This window comes from Callospermophilus lateralis, chromosome 9 (assembly GCF_048772815.1).
Source record: "Callospermophilus lateralis isolate mCalLat2 chromosome 9, mCalLat2.hap1, whole genome shotgun sequence".
Taxonomy (NCBI): domain Eukaryota; kingdom Metazoa; phylum Chordata; class Mammalia; order Rodentia; family Sciuridae; genus Callospermophilus; species Callospermophilus lateralis.
In genome coordinates this window covers 17,720,835-17,735,140 of record NC_135313.1, presented here as the reverse complement: position 1 = coordinate 17,735,140, position 14,306 = coordinate 17,720,835, and the positions used below count along the sequence as shown (strand labels likewise).

Genomic DNA, 14,306 nt, shown 5'->3' with positions numbered 1-14,306 from the left:
ATTCCCAGGGTCAGCATTCCAGAAGGAACAGGCTTAGGAAAGGCCTGAGTCCAGCAGGTGGAGGTGAGGAGACACAGCCAATGGATGGAGAACTGTGGGTGTTCTTTGGGGGTCAGCAAGTGGTTTTGCTGAGGGGGACTGTGAAGGAATGGGCAAGCCCTCTCTCGGGCTTCATTCCTGTTGGGGGCCTGACCATCATGAGGGTGGGATGTGACTGGGCTTGTCAATCCCGGCTGTCCTCAACTTTCTGAGGCCTGAGCTTCCTCAGGTGCTGGGCCCCCACCCCCAGAACTCCTCTCCTGCACCTTGTTCTCGGGCCCATGCATTCTCCTCTATAAATACCAGCTCTGGTATTTAGGGTTGGCAGCTGCTGCTGCCAGGGAGATGGCTGGGTTGACACACGGCTCCTGACAAAACACAAACCCCTGGTGTGAGTGGGTGTGGGTGGTGTGAGTAGGGGGATGAATCACAGAAGAGGTGAGGGGGACAAGGGGGCAGGAGCCAGGCAAAGTTGGTGCGGAGGTGGGACTACACTGCAATTGGAAACGGAGAGTTCAGCAGACTCTCTGTGGTAATCATCTTGCTGCTTATAAACTCGAGCCCCCCCCCCCAGCAGGGGGAGGAGGAGGGCCTAGAAGACTCCAGAGGGAAACTGAGGCTCAGAGCTAGAATCCACGTGCCAAAGGACATTCAGGGCCGGCCAGCTCTGGCCAGGATTGTTCTCTGCCAGCCAGGCACTCTCCCACTTTCCTTGCCTGCCTAGAGACCCCTCTGGTTTGGCCAGTGGACTCTGGGTGTTTCCCTGAACCTTCCAAACCTCCAGAGAATCTTTAGAAATAAGGTGATTTGGGACCTTTCTTGGGTACAGGCCTTGTCCATTCAAATGAGCTAAAGCTTCTCCTTGGAGAAAAAAGGGGAGCCTCAAACTAAATGGAAGTCTAGTTTGCTCTCCCCCTAGGGCAAGGCAGGCACCTAGAGGCGGCAGGGGGCCCGCCTAGGGTTGCAGGAGAGCTCATCACCCTGGTGAAGCGGTTGGCAGGCCTGTCTGTTTGCAGCGCTTCTCAGCCCCTTGCACGCACGGCTCAGGGGCTCAGGCCTCTTCGGGGGAGCTGGCCTCCCCGCCCCCACGGCCAAGCGGCCGCCCTTTCCTGGCAGGACAGCGGGATCCTGCAGCTGTCAGGGGAGGGGCGGCGGGGGCTGATGTCAGGAGGGCTACAAATAGTGCGGACGGCTAGGGGCTCCGTCTCCCCTCTCCGCAACCACTCTCCAGCCGGCTGTCCGCCCGCTGCCTCCTCCGTACGCCCACCCAGCCTCGCCCGCGCCGCCACCATGAGCCAGGCCTACTCGTCCAGCCAGCGCGTGTCCTCCTACCGCCGCACCTTCGGCGGGGCCCCTGGCTTCTCGCTCGGCTCCCCGCTGGGTTCGCCGGTGTTCCCTCGCGCAGGCTTTGGCACCAAGGGCTCCTCGAGCTCGGTGACATCCCGCGTGTACCAGGTGTCGCGCACGTCGGGCGGGGCCGGGGGCCTGGGGTCGCTGCGGGCCAGCCGGCTGGGGTCGACCCGGGCGCCCTCCTACGGCGCGGGCGAGCTGCTGGATTTCTCGCTGGCCGACGCGGTGAACCAGGAGTTCCTGACCACACGCACCAACGAGAAGGTGGAGCTGCAGGAGCTCAATGACCGCTTCGCCAACTACATCGAGAAGGTGCGCTTCCTGGAGCAGCAGAACGCCGCGCTCGCCGCCGAGGTGAACCGGCTCAAGGGCCGCGAGCCGACGCGAGTCGCCGAGCTTTACGAGGAGGAGCTGCGCGAGCTGCGGCGCCAGGTGGAGGTGCTCACCAACCAGCGTGCCCGCGTCGACGTCGAGCGAGACAACCTGATCGACGACCTGCAGCGTCTCAAGGCCAAGTGAGGGCCCGGCGGCCCCAGACCCTCTTCCCCCGGGCAGGGCTCCACTGTCAGCACACTCCTTTCCGGGCCAAGGTCCCCTTAATCCCCAGGCCTTTCGCAGGTGCTCCCCTCCACACAGCAGATCTTGGGGAGGTAGATCAAGGGATAGAAATCAGAGGCCTGGTGCCCTGAGGGCAGCTGGGAATCTAAGCTGCTGGCGGGTGGTGGGGCAGAGATGGAAGGACTGGAGAATAGGGGCAGAGAGGGGAGTTTGGTGGGGGGTGGGAAAGCCGGACAGACTGAGAAGTGGGGGAAAGTCAGCAGAAACTCTCAGCTCAACTGTGATGAGGCCCTGGGGAGGGGAGGAGCAGGGAGAGGGGAGCTTGACTCCTGGGCCTCCCAGAGGCTGTGGCATCACAAGGTTAAGCTGAAATAGAGGGGAAAGTGAGCAGGAGGCCCTGGGTCTGGGAAAATTACGTAGCACTAGTTAGTAGGCTCCACCAACATCCAATATGAAAAGGCTAAGTATATTCATGGGTCTTGCTTCTGATATTCCAAATGAGCAGTCACCCTCCTGCCACCGAAGTCACAAATATTAATCAAGCTGTTACATGGGCCAGGGTTAGACTGAGAACCAGGAACCCAGAGGTGAATAAAATAGATACACTTTCTCACCCCAGGGAGGTCACAGTCTTCAGGAACATAGACTTCAAGGGTGTGGCTACAGGACAGAGATTTGGCCACTTCCTGTCCCCCCCACCCCCACCCCCCATGGACCGGCCTCTGCCACTCCCTTTCTGGGCCTCTTGTTTCTACCCATCAGCCAGGCCTTCTCCCTCTGTCCTGAGTCCACTCCCTGATCTGTCAGTAGTGGCAACTCTATCCCAGTAACTGTCTGTCCTATCTGTCTTGGTCAGGCTGCAGGAAGAGATCCAGCTGAAAGAAGAAGCAGAGAACAATCTGGCTGCCTTCAGAGCGGTAAGCCTCTTTGGTCACCCAGGAGTCTTCCCACTTCTGTCCCTCCTGAGTGTCCCTTTGCCGGGCCTGGGTTATCACTGACCCTTATACTGGATCTCTTCCAGGATGTAGATGCAGCCACTCTAGCCCGCATTGACCTGGAGCGCAGAATTGAATCTCTCAACGAAGAAATTGCGTTCCTTAAGAAAGTACACGAAGAGGTACTTGGGGGTTCTTGGGATAATGGTGAAAGCAGCTGGGAATGGGGGGGTGCCAGGGTCCCCTGGGGGGGCCTGCAAGGGGACTGAAGCCCAACCACAACCTGCAGGAGATACGTGAGCTGCAGGCCCAGCTTCAAGAACAGCAGGTCCAGGTGGAGATGGACATGTCCAAGCCAGACCTCACAGCTGCCCTTAGGGACATCCGGGCTCAGTACGAGACCATCGCAGCTAAGAACATCTCTGAAGCTGAAGAGTGGTACAAGTCCAAGGTGGGTGGCCTGGCCCGGGGGGCTCAGGTACCTCTGTTCCCTCAATCCCAGTTTGGAGGTGCTGCTTATAGCCATATCCATGAAGGAGGGTGAGCCCAGAGTGCCATGCTTCCTTGTCCACCCTATTTGCATCCAGCTCCTGCTTATCTCAGGGACCCTCTCTCTGCCCTCAGGTGTCCGATCTGACCCAGGCAGCCAATAAGAACAATGATGCACTGCGCCAAGCCAAGCAGGAGATGATGGAATACAGGCACCAGATCCAGTCCTACACCTGCGAGATTGATGCTCTCAAAGGCACTGTGAGTCTCCGCCTACTTTCACAAACCCAGCCCATTTCTACAGCTCACACCCTCACTCTATGACCTTGGATCTAGTAGAGACCCTCTCTGGGCCTCCTCCTCAAGTCTACAACAGGGGTAAAACCAGATGGGTGGGTCCCAGTTGGGCACTAAGGATTCAGACGGTTCCTAGGGCATCTCCCTGTGTAGGGGTGGGGTTATCAAACATAGATGCTCCTTTTTATGTTGTTTATTCTTTGAGTGTCCACAGAAGACTTCGTTTGAGTTCATGTTTTCCTGGCTAAGAAGCCTTTGAAACCCCTGGACATGACTCTCTAGAGTTACCACCCATCCCCAAGGCCATGTCTCTTTCCAGTCTGGCTGATGGGTAGAAACAAGAGGCCCAGAAAGGGAGTGGCAGAGGCCACGCCCAGGCCAAATCTCTGTCCTGTAGCCACACCCTTGAAGTCTATGTTCCTGCAGACTATGACCTCCCTGGGGTTAGAAACTATTTTATTCACCTCTGGGTTCCTGGTTCTCAGTCCAAGCCTGGCCCATGTAACAGTCCTCTTCTCTGAGCATGTTCTGAGCCTGCTCTTGACCTGAGCTTCCCCTCACCCCTGCAGAATGATTCCCTGATGAGACAGATGCGGGAGCTGGAGGACCGCTTTGCCAGTGAGGCCAGCGGCTACCAGGACAACATCGCACGGCTGGAGGAGGAGATCCGGCACCTCAAAGATGAGATGGCCCGCCATCTGCGCGAGTACCAGGACCTGCTCAATGTGAAGATGGCCCTAGATGTGGAGATTGCCACCTACAGGAAGCTGCTAGAGGGCGAGGAGAGCCGGTGAGGAGCAAGGCAGAGGCTAGGGAAGGTTGCTGGGGGGCTCCAGATCACCTCCATGAGACCTGAAAGCAAATTTATACGCAAGGCCACCTTTCTGCTCATTGCAGAGAATTAATCAAGGCCACCAGGGTAAAAAGTGATGTAATTAACAGCTTTTATAAAAAGAGAAATGTAAGTATTCCCTTATCCACCTTTAGAATTAGGAACCAAGCAGCATAAAATCATATTTCACAATCAGTAATAAAATATTACTGCCAGTCAAGGGAGAGATGAAGGCAGAACAGGGAATGAGGATGAAAGGGAGGGGGGAGATGGAGACAAATGAGACAGGAAGAGCCGGAAAGCCTTGCACGTGGGTAGGCTAAAAGAAGGGCTGAAGAAATTTGTGCACTCATGCACACGTACACATGCTCAAAGGAGAAGACACAGAGGATGTGCTACTAGGAGCGCACCTCTAGACAATATCCAACTGGAAGGGACGTGAGGGAACCTTTAGGGTGATAGAAATGTTCCATATCTGGAGTTAGACTGGTGGTTATGTGGATATAGACATTAATCAACGCTCATCATTGTACACTAACGATTTGTCCATTTCACTGTATATAAATTTAGCTTTAAGACAGGTCAATTACTTCCAAAAAAGTACCCACTGATACTCATAAAAATTATATCTGAAATTTAAAAAAAAAAAGTGGCAGACATGTTTAGATATGGACTTACACATTAAGAGAGGTTTCAGGTTTTGTAGAATAACGTCTACACAGATGACCTTTTAAGGTAGCTAAAGCTGCATTGACTTTTCCCAGCACCAGGCGTAAATGGTCAGCTCCTGGAACTGGCCTGTCTGGAGGGTGGGCACACACAATGATGTCACAGCTGCTCTTCATACTCTTCCAGTGCCAGGAGCAAGAAGTAAATGTTGGTGAACTGCAGGGTGCAGAGAGGTTGGGTGTCATGCTAGCAGGTCAGGGTTGGAATGCGTGATCTTTCTAGAAGGGACAGTTACTGGGACAGCTAGAGTTGGGCTTTGGCCCCAAGCCCTACTGTAGGGGCAGTGGGAATGCCGAAATCAGTGGGACTGGGACAGCTGAGGATTGCGTTTAATGAGGGTCAGGGTGAACCTTGATGGGTGGTCACAGGGAGAGACTGGAGGAGAATGAGAGTGTCCTTAACCCTTTGGGATTTGGTCTCTTTCCTTTCAGGATCAACCTCCCTATCCAGACCTTCTCTGCTCTCAACTTCCGAGGTGAGTGTGTGGTAGGAGGTGGAGGTGGGGTCACAGGGGCAGGAGTCCAGCTTGGATACTGCCCAAGCCCACCAGGAGGGGAGGATGAAATCCTGGGGCTGGGGCCAGGCCAGGGAGAGAAAGAGGCCTGCCAAGGTTAGGTGGGAAAGTTTTGATAGAAGCAGATGAAGTGCCTGTCTGAGAAAAAGAGAGAGATTTTTATTGGACCAAGTTGTCTTATTTTATATTGACCATGTCCCTTGTACCTTCAGAAGAACTGAGCCTCAGGAAACTGTCTCTGTTCTGAATCCAAACTCTGGAAGTACCAGGGGTATCTCTGGGGACCTAGAAGTAGGAGCATCTCCCCTTCTCTGGCCAGAAGGAACCCACTGCCCATTGTCTGTCTGGCATGTTGCCAAGTACTCTCTGACTATTTGTTGAGAACCTCCAGTTTACTGGAGCAAGATGTTGGATTCATGTTTGAAAAAAATGAAGCCAAATCTTAGCAAAGCCAAACAATGAAAAGAACGAGCTCTTAAGGCATTCTGCCATCCTAACATCAGTAATATGCAGATCGAATGGCTTTCCAACCCCAGAGAGCAGAAAAACACGCTCTAATGATACATTAGGAAAGCAAGTCGGAGTGCTTGGCAGCTTCTCCTTTCCTAGATCAAACCTCTTATATCTTCGATGTTCATTTCCATCAGGAAAAAAATACACGCCCTGCTCCACCCAGTTAGAATGTTCATCACAGGCTAATTGCTTGCTAAGAAGTCTTAGGAATGTCAAATTCATGATACCAAGGACCCAAATTTGGCTCTCTAGGAAACTCAGGACCTTTCTTTTTAGTTAGTTGTTTATACAGATAACAAGTGTGATTTTTGCATTTAAAATCATTTAATGCCTTTTCAAATCAATACCTCTGTGGTGATGATAGGAAAAGTCTCATTGTCACCATTTCACAGTGAGGAAATTGAGATACAGCAGGACAATGATTCGGCATGATGTATCATGACTGAGTCCTGTTCTGACTCACTTTCATTAAAACATCAAACTGTTCATCTTGTCCTAAAGAGGGCTGGGTTCCTGCAGATCTTCCAAAAGGGTGCCTCCAGACTAAGCTTTGGGGGTCTAATGATCTTGGAAGAAGAGAGTTCCAGGACACAAACTCTTGTAGGGTTTTCCTGGAGCCCAGGGTGGAGAGGAAGCTAGGAGCAGTTGGGAACATGAATGCTGCACCTGGATCTTGGGGATCCCCCACCCTCCAAAACCAGCATACATGGTGCTACCTGTTGACTCCTAAGCCCATCTCAACCAAGACACTGTCCCCAAGATCCACAGGGTCACCTTCTGGGTATTGGGCTTAAGGACAGGTGTTAGTGTCTAGAAGTAAAAAGCCCATCTTGGGGAGATGGGAGTCTTCCAGGACTTTGGGTACTGTAGCCAGAGGTAGGTGCTCAGTCTGGTGCAGCCCAGTCCTGGACTTGCTCAAGCTGAGTGTGTGGTGGATCTATTACAGAAACCAGCCCTGAGCAAAGGGGTTCTGAGGTGCACACCAAGAAGACAGTGATGATCAAGACCATCGAGACCCGGGATGGGGAGGTGAGTGGGTTTTCTGGCCCCTCATTCTTGATGGAGACTGCAGAGTATCTGGGGGACTGTCAGCCAGGTGTCTTCTACCAGCTCAGCTGGTCCAGGGCCCTGGCTGGGGACAAAGCAGGTACTGCCACACAGTGTTGGGGTGCATGGGGCTGAGACTCCTCTTGGTCAGCAGTGGGCTGGACTGGGCTTCTCTTTCTTCCCAGGTCGTCAGTGAGGCTACACAGCAGCAGCATGAGGTGCTCTAAAGCCAGAGACCCTCAGACAACATCCTGGCCCCCTCTTCACCGCCTCCTGAAGCCAGCCTCCTTCCATCCTGGGAGCCACACCCAGCCACCTTCCTCCCTCACAGCCCCTGATCCTTCCTCACTGGCCACCCCTCCTGGTTCCCATCCTGCCCAGCCCCAGAGAGCTCTCCAGCGGCCTTTGTGGACCCCATGATGAGTCCTAGCTGTTGGAAGTGGGTGAGGCTGGCCCAGGGCTGAATGGAACCAGCTGGAGTGGTGACCCTACCCTCTCACCTCTGTGACCTCAGGCTCTAGTCTCTGCTTTGGAAAGGGCCCCAGAGCAGGGCATATGGACCCCGAAGTGTCAGGACAGAGCCCCATGGACCCCCCATTCTCAGCCTGGGTCAGAGAGAGAAAGGGCAGCCTCATCAGCAAGCCAGGCAGAGGCCAGGGCAACTAGCCCCTGAGGAGTGTGAGGGGCCTGAGCCTGGCCATGTCCGCTTCCTTCCTTTCCCTAGCACAGGGTGGGCTTAGAAAGCAGGGGCTGCCAGAGGAAACCCCCGAAGGTGCTGGATGTGGGAGCATGAGATGCAGAAGGAGAGAGGGTGGGTGAGATGCTGGAGAGGAGAGGAGAGGAGAGAGGCAGAGAGGGGCTCAGGTTGGCAGGAGGACGCCACCTCCCTACGCCTGCCCCTCCTGCTGCAAGGGCTCTGAACTGAAACAATAAAGAGATAAGCACAAGCTGCCATGTCCCCTGCTGTCCTAACTATCTGGTCTCCTGGGGCAGGGGGTCTAGGGCCCTGTCACACCAACCATTACCCTGAGATGGACCATGCCACCTTCCTGCCCAGCCAGACTGTCCCCTGGGCCTCCCAACGTTGCTGTATGTGCGCGGCATAGGGAGCAGGGAGCTGGGAGCAGGGAAGCAAACAAGGGGCTTTTGTTGGCAAACCAGAAATATTTCCCGGTAGGTTGTGATTCCTGGACTGGCCCCTTCTGCCCATTATCCTACCTGCAGGTGAAGGTGGGAGGCGTGGCTATCCTCTTGGAAGGAAGCCACAGCTCCCTACACACTGGCTCTGAAGGAGGATGTTCTTGGTTCCTTCTCCAAAGAAGCTTCCAGCCTCTTTATTAACCCTACCCTGTCTAAGACTGTTCTATGTCAGGGTCCAATTCAGGAAAAACAACATTGTTCAGAAAAATGCAAAGATCTAACTTAAGAAGGCTAGATACTCTAAAAATGTCAGTTCATCTATAATTCCAGTGCAGTGCAATTATCAATTAAAATGGCAAGGGGACATTTTGGGAGAAACAGGGAAGATAGGAGGGGGGAATATAGGACATATGGAAAAAAAGGAAAATCATGGAATAAAACATTGAAATGTATTATGAGGCTAGGAAAATTCAAAAATATTTTAACAAAGAGGAAATACACAAATAGTAATAGAATAAAACAGAGTGTTTAAGCGTTAAGACCCATAAACATATGAAACTCTAATATATGTTAAGGGAGTCAATTAATCAATATAAGGGGAAGGCTTAATTGATCTGTATGAGGTTTGGGGAAAATGAGTAGCAAGGGTGTTGGAGGGGGACATGAAGGCTGCCTCTCTTTTTACTCCTTCCAAATAACATATTCCAGGTGGATCAAAGATTTAGGAAACTTGTTGGCTCCATGTAGGCCTCAGGCTTTAGGTTGCTCCCCAACTTTGAGGGACTATCTTTAAAGGAAATGGCAAGAGGGTGAGATCAAAAAGATGATAAACTCAGACAGTCTATGGGTGAAATAAACCCAATGAGGTTTTAGTCTTAAGTTCCCTACTCTGTGGCTCCAAACTGGCTTTTCTAGAAACTTCCAAAACCTTTTCTGGAAACCCTGCTTTTCTCCCCTGCTTTGAGGCAGCCCTCGTTCACAAGTTGCTCCCTCCCTCCTTCTAAGAAGGCCCCTTTGACAGGAGGGGCTGGGGCTCTACACCAGGTCCCCACCTCTGCCACAGGGTACATGGTCATTTCCTTTGCCCCTGTGCTCAAATGGGGTGAGCCCTGTAGGCCTCAGAAATTCTCCAACTAGCCTACAGAAAAACTCCATAGCTCTCAGGAAACACAGAGCCAGAAACGCCATTTCTAGTGTCTTCACATTGGGCAGAAGAAGAGGGACGGGCAAGGGGCTTCTTATCCTTGAAACTGTGGGGGCCCTGGAATCTCAGCCGGCCTCTCTGTGAGGGAAATTCTTGGATGGGACTGGGCCCCGGTGGATAAGGAGGGGAGATATTTGGAGACATTTCTAAAGCTTTGCTCCTTTTTCTGAATGAGTTGTGTGCACCCAACTGTCCCACAAACGATAAAAGGACACATAGGTCAGGGAAGGTTTTGGAGGCAGCCCCCATACCCCAAAAAACACTTGGGTACAGACTAGTCACTAGGGTGGAGGGAGGGTAGAATCTTGGACTCTCAGGGTCAGGTCTCAGAAGTCCCCTGGATAACACTCCCAGTTCAGAAATCTGCTTCCCAAGCCTCGCCGCTGCCTCCTTGATGGGCAGTGAGCTGGTCCTCTGCCTGCCTGGCCACAGTGTCAGAAAACTCCCCATTTGCCCTTCCTTCTCTTTACACCTGTCTTCTCTATCTGCTACCCACCTGTCCCGGAGGAAGCCAGAAACACCCTCGGACTCCCAGGGGAAGCATTCTCTGTGTAGAACCTTCCAGGCCTGTCCCCCTGGGACCCAGGGAATGGGCAAAAGAAACCAAAGAAGGCTTAGTTCTCACGTGGCTGTGTGCATACAACCAGACACTCGGTGTCCCCTGCCCCTTCCACACACACCCCATCACCTCCATGGAAAACCCTTTCCCTGCACTTTGGGGTGCTCTGGGGTCATATCAAGACTCTGAATGTGGAAAGAGAAGGGCTTACAGAGGACTGACCAGTTAACTTCCCACTGAACCCAAAGAACCAGACCCAGGCCAGCTCCTATCCCATCTGAGGGGAGGAAAGGAGGACGGTGGAAATGGATAGATTCCTGTTCCAGAAACCGAGGGCCCCGTAGACACTTTCCCTCTGTCCACTCTGGCTGCCCTCCCAGCCCTGTCCCTTGAGGCTCTATTCATCCCCCCTCTGACTCACTACAAGCTCACCCAGGGTACAAGTGGAAGGTATTTGTGACCTCTGATTCAACACCTAAATTGTCAGTAACCCAAGGGAGGGTTTTAATCCATCTTAGTCACTATTCTATACAGAGTACCTAGAAGAATGCTTAGTACATAGTAGGTATTCATTGAATGTTTACATATTTCTTGAATAAATACATACCACTTTTTTTTTTTTTTTACATTTCTTTAAGTTAAATATTCACCGAGAAGGACTGATGGTCCCACTTCATTCATTGATTCAATGAACGCATATTGAGATTTTTCCACGTTAGTCACTTGGCACACAATTACAATGGAAAGTTAGTGCCTCATAGCCCAGAGAGGTGGGGTGACCTGCCAAGGTCACACAGCAGAGTGTAGCAAAGAAGGACCAGGCCTTGGGCTCCTTGACCTCTGGAGCCTAGATATCTTTCCATGACACCATAGACTTGAGATGGAAAGCCAGGGCTTATTGGCAGCACACACACCCAGCCTGGCGCCAGGCAGCAGGGTACTGTGGGGCCCATGCTGAGGGACAGACAAGTGCCTTGAAGCCAGCTGCTCTGAGTGACTGGCCTGGCCAGAACCTGACTGCTTCCAGCTGTCTCAGTTTTTGTGGGCTCCTCCAGGAGAGGGCACCAGTTGCACATCAGGGCCTGTGCCCTCCCCATGCAGGCCCACGGATCCTTGGATGCAAGCCAATTCATGCCCCAGCTATGGACACAGGCAGACAGGAGACAAGTCATGTTCCGGGCTCTGTACCAGGCCCTTTTAAATAGTTAATATTCATTTTAATATTTAATATAATATTTGAATACCATCACAACCATGTAGGATCATGTAATTCTCTGCTCAAAACACTGAGATGACTTCTCATTTCTCTAAGAATAAAAATGCCATGGCCTGCAAGATGCTAGGCCATCTGGTGCCTGCCAGGTGTCTGATCCAGTTTCCTCCACTTTGCCCTCACTCTCTCTAGCCTTGCTGGCCTGCTGGCTCTTCTGGGAGCCCATGAGGCATATCCTCACCTAGCCTGAAGTCATCTTTCCCCATGTCTGCATCATTTGCTTGCTTCCCCCTTCAAGATTAGCTCCAATGTTCCAACTCCACCCACCTTATTTGAAAGAACAAGCCCACCTCATATTCCCACCCCCACTCAAAGTACTTAACTCCCAAAATACTTATCTCCTCACGATCTTCACAATTTCTTTATGTCTGTTGAATGTCTTTTCTGGACTATAAGCAACCTGGGGGAAAGGAATCCTTATCTGATTTGTTCACTGCTATAGTCACAGCTCCTGGAAGAGTGCCATGCACACAGTAGGAACTCAAAAATATTTGTTGAATAAATAAACAAATTCTGAGTTGTGCCACTCTCATTTTGCAGATGAGGAAACTTGAGGCTTAGAGATACTCAAGATCATCTGGTCTCCTTATTCAACTAACTGACCAACCAGACAAGATTCACAGGTTACCCACAGCATTCCACACGATTGTTTGAGGCATGGGGTTAGGAAGCTTCAGGTTTAATTAGTTTTTTTAAAAACAGTCTGTATTCCTTTGTTCTTGATATTCTGTTTGCAATGTTTTCTCCCACATTTTTACCTTTTTAGAATTCAATTTACATTGTAAAATTCGATTCATCATCAGTGGTTGCCTGGGGATGGTGGAGGGGGTGTGGTTGACTACAAAGAGGATTCACAAGCAATATTTAGGGTGGGGGAACTGCTCTGTATGGTCCTGGGGTGGTGCAAGTATGACTCCATGCATTTGTCAAAACCCCAACACAAAGAGTAATCTTTAATATATGCAAACTACAAGAAAAAATTATTCCTTAAGGCTCTTAATCTCTATGGATATAATTCAGTATTTAAATTGTTTCTGCTGTACTGGGCTGTGTGGTTTTGACTTCAGCATCCTAGAATGAAGGAAGGGATGAAAAGGTAAGGGCTAGAGTGCCTCTCCCATCCTCCAAATGACTTGTGGATTCTTTCAGTCCCTCTCTGACTTCATCCCACAGGCCTCAAGGTCACATGTGATTGTCAAAAATAATATAGTGAGATCCTGTGTATCCTTCACTAGGTTTGCTTAGCAGGAAGGTAACATTGGTATAGTCTATCCACCTTCTTCAGGTTTACCAGTTTTACACACACTCTTAGGGTATATGTATGTATGTATACATGTGCACATGAACATTTAGTTCAATGCAATTTTATCACATCTGTAGATTCATGTGACTGTCACCACAGTCAAGTTACAGAACTGGTCTAGCACAAAAATCTCCTTTTGGATTTTTATTTTATGTATTTCTCTGCAGTGCTGGAGGTTGAATCTAGGGCCTGTGAATGCTATGTGAGCACTCTACTACTGAGTTATACCCCCAAACCTCCTCAGAACTTTCTATTTATTTATTTATTTTGGGATGTCACAGATTGAAACTAGAGGCTCTCTACTTTATTATTATTATTATTATTATTATTATTATTATTGATGCAGAGCTTGCTAAGTTGCTGAGGCTAGACTGGAACTTGAAATTCTCCTGCATCAGTCTCCCAAGTCACTGGGATTAAAGGGTTTTGCCAGGCTCCTATGGAATTTTTAAAAGTCTTGTCTTGATGTTTCTCAGAGTACAACCCTTAGACACATCAGAGTCAGCTGGGCCTTGTGTTAGATGGGCAGATTCCTGGGCCCTCCCAGCCTCTCCACTGAACCAGGTCTCTTGGGATGCAGCCTTTCAGCAGGTTGCTCTGGTTAGCCACCCTCCCTGATCCACCCTTCACACTGTGGCTGCCAAAGGCATTCAAGTCTGACCACCTCACTCCCTGTGGTAGAACCCTATGGTTGCACCCCTGCTCTCAGACAGAGACCTTAGCAACCAAAGCCTTGTCTGGCAAGCCCCAGATCTCTTACTTTCACTGCCAACCCACATGGGCAATCCCTCCAAACCTTTCTGATTCAGAACTCATTCTCTTCTTTCATCGCGCTCTCATTTTGCTCATGCTGTCCCTCTGCCTGCAATGTCCTTCCCACTCTTTTCTGCCTGTTGCAACCCTATCCAACTAACTATTAGTACAGATGAGGACTTGGAGGTTGAGAGAGGTTTGGAGTCATCCAGTGGGAGAGGGCAGGACAGCTGAGAGACCCAATCCATCCAACTGCCAGGCTCCTGGTCTTACTGTTGGCCAGATGTAATGGAGGTGCTGGGTGGCCACTGGTCCTTCCTGCTGGGCAGTCTGCTCCCTCCACTTGAGAGGTGGAGGTGGCCTCTCCAGCCTTCTCTCCCAGCTCACGAAGACCATCTTCCTTTCCTCCAGCCACCAGCTGTGTGAGGCTGGGGCTTGGGACCTCAGAGGCGGGAGGAAGGGAAATGGGACTGAGCCCAGGGGTAACTTGATTCCCCTGCGTGGGGCTGAGGTGGTTGGGGGACAGACACCCCATGAAAGAGGGGGCCTGGAACCAATCACCATTGATTCATTTAAGCCAGGGCTGGAAGACTGGCGATGGGGGCTCCTGGAGGGAGAGAAGGAGCCGGTGGAGTCCAAGTCCCCTCCTTTGCTGCCCCCTCCCTCCACAGTTCCCTCGCAACGCAACCCGAGCCGGGGGGCCTAAAAATAGCCCCCGAGGCGCAACCGCGGCCGCCCTGGTGACCTTCTGGGTAGCACAGGCCGAAGGCG

At 51.5% G+C, this 14,306-nt stretch overlaps 1 protein-coding gene across 1 annotated transcript; it reads left to right on the top strand.

Annotated features, from left to right (window-relative positions):
* The first annotated feature begins 1,231 nt into the window (after window positions 1-1,231).
* Window positions 1,232-8,250, top strand: Des (desmin). The gene is made up of 9 exons (XM_076866006.2): window positions 1,232-1,904; window positions 2,804-2,864; window positions 2,969-3,064; window positions 3,172-3,333; window positions 3,507-3,632; window positions 4,238-4,458; window positions 5,661-5,704; window positions 7,203-7,285; window positions 7,489-8,250. The coding sequence occupies exons 1-9, from the start codon at window positions 1,330-1,332 to the stop codon at window positions 7,528-7,530; spliced, it is 1,410 nt and encodes a 469-aa protein (XP_076722121.1). The 5' UTR covers window positions 1,232-1,329; the 3' UTR covers window positions 7,531-8,250.
* Window positions 8,251-14,306: the final 6,056 nt, after the last annotated feature.

What these genes read in the sequence shown, in the direction of transcription:
- Des (XM_076866006.2), top strand. Translation starts at nt 1,330, where the DNA reads ATGAGCCAGGCCTACTCGTCCAGCCAGCGCGTGTCCTCCTACCGCCGC. An exon ending in TTAAGAAAGTACACGAAGAG is followed by an intron (nt 3,065 to 3,171) that starts GTACTTGGGGGT and finishes CACAACCTGCAG; the next exon opens with GAGATACGTGAGCTGCAGGC. An exon ending in TTGATGCTCTCAAAGGCACT is followed by an intron (nt 3,633 to 4,237) that starts GTGAGTCTCCGC and finishes TCACCCCTGCAG; the next exon opens with AATGATTCCCTGATGAGACA.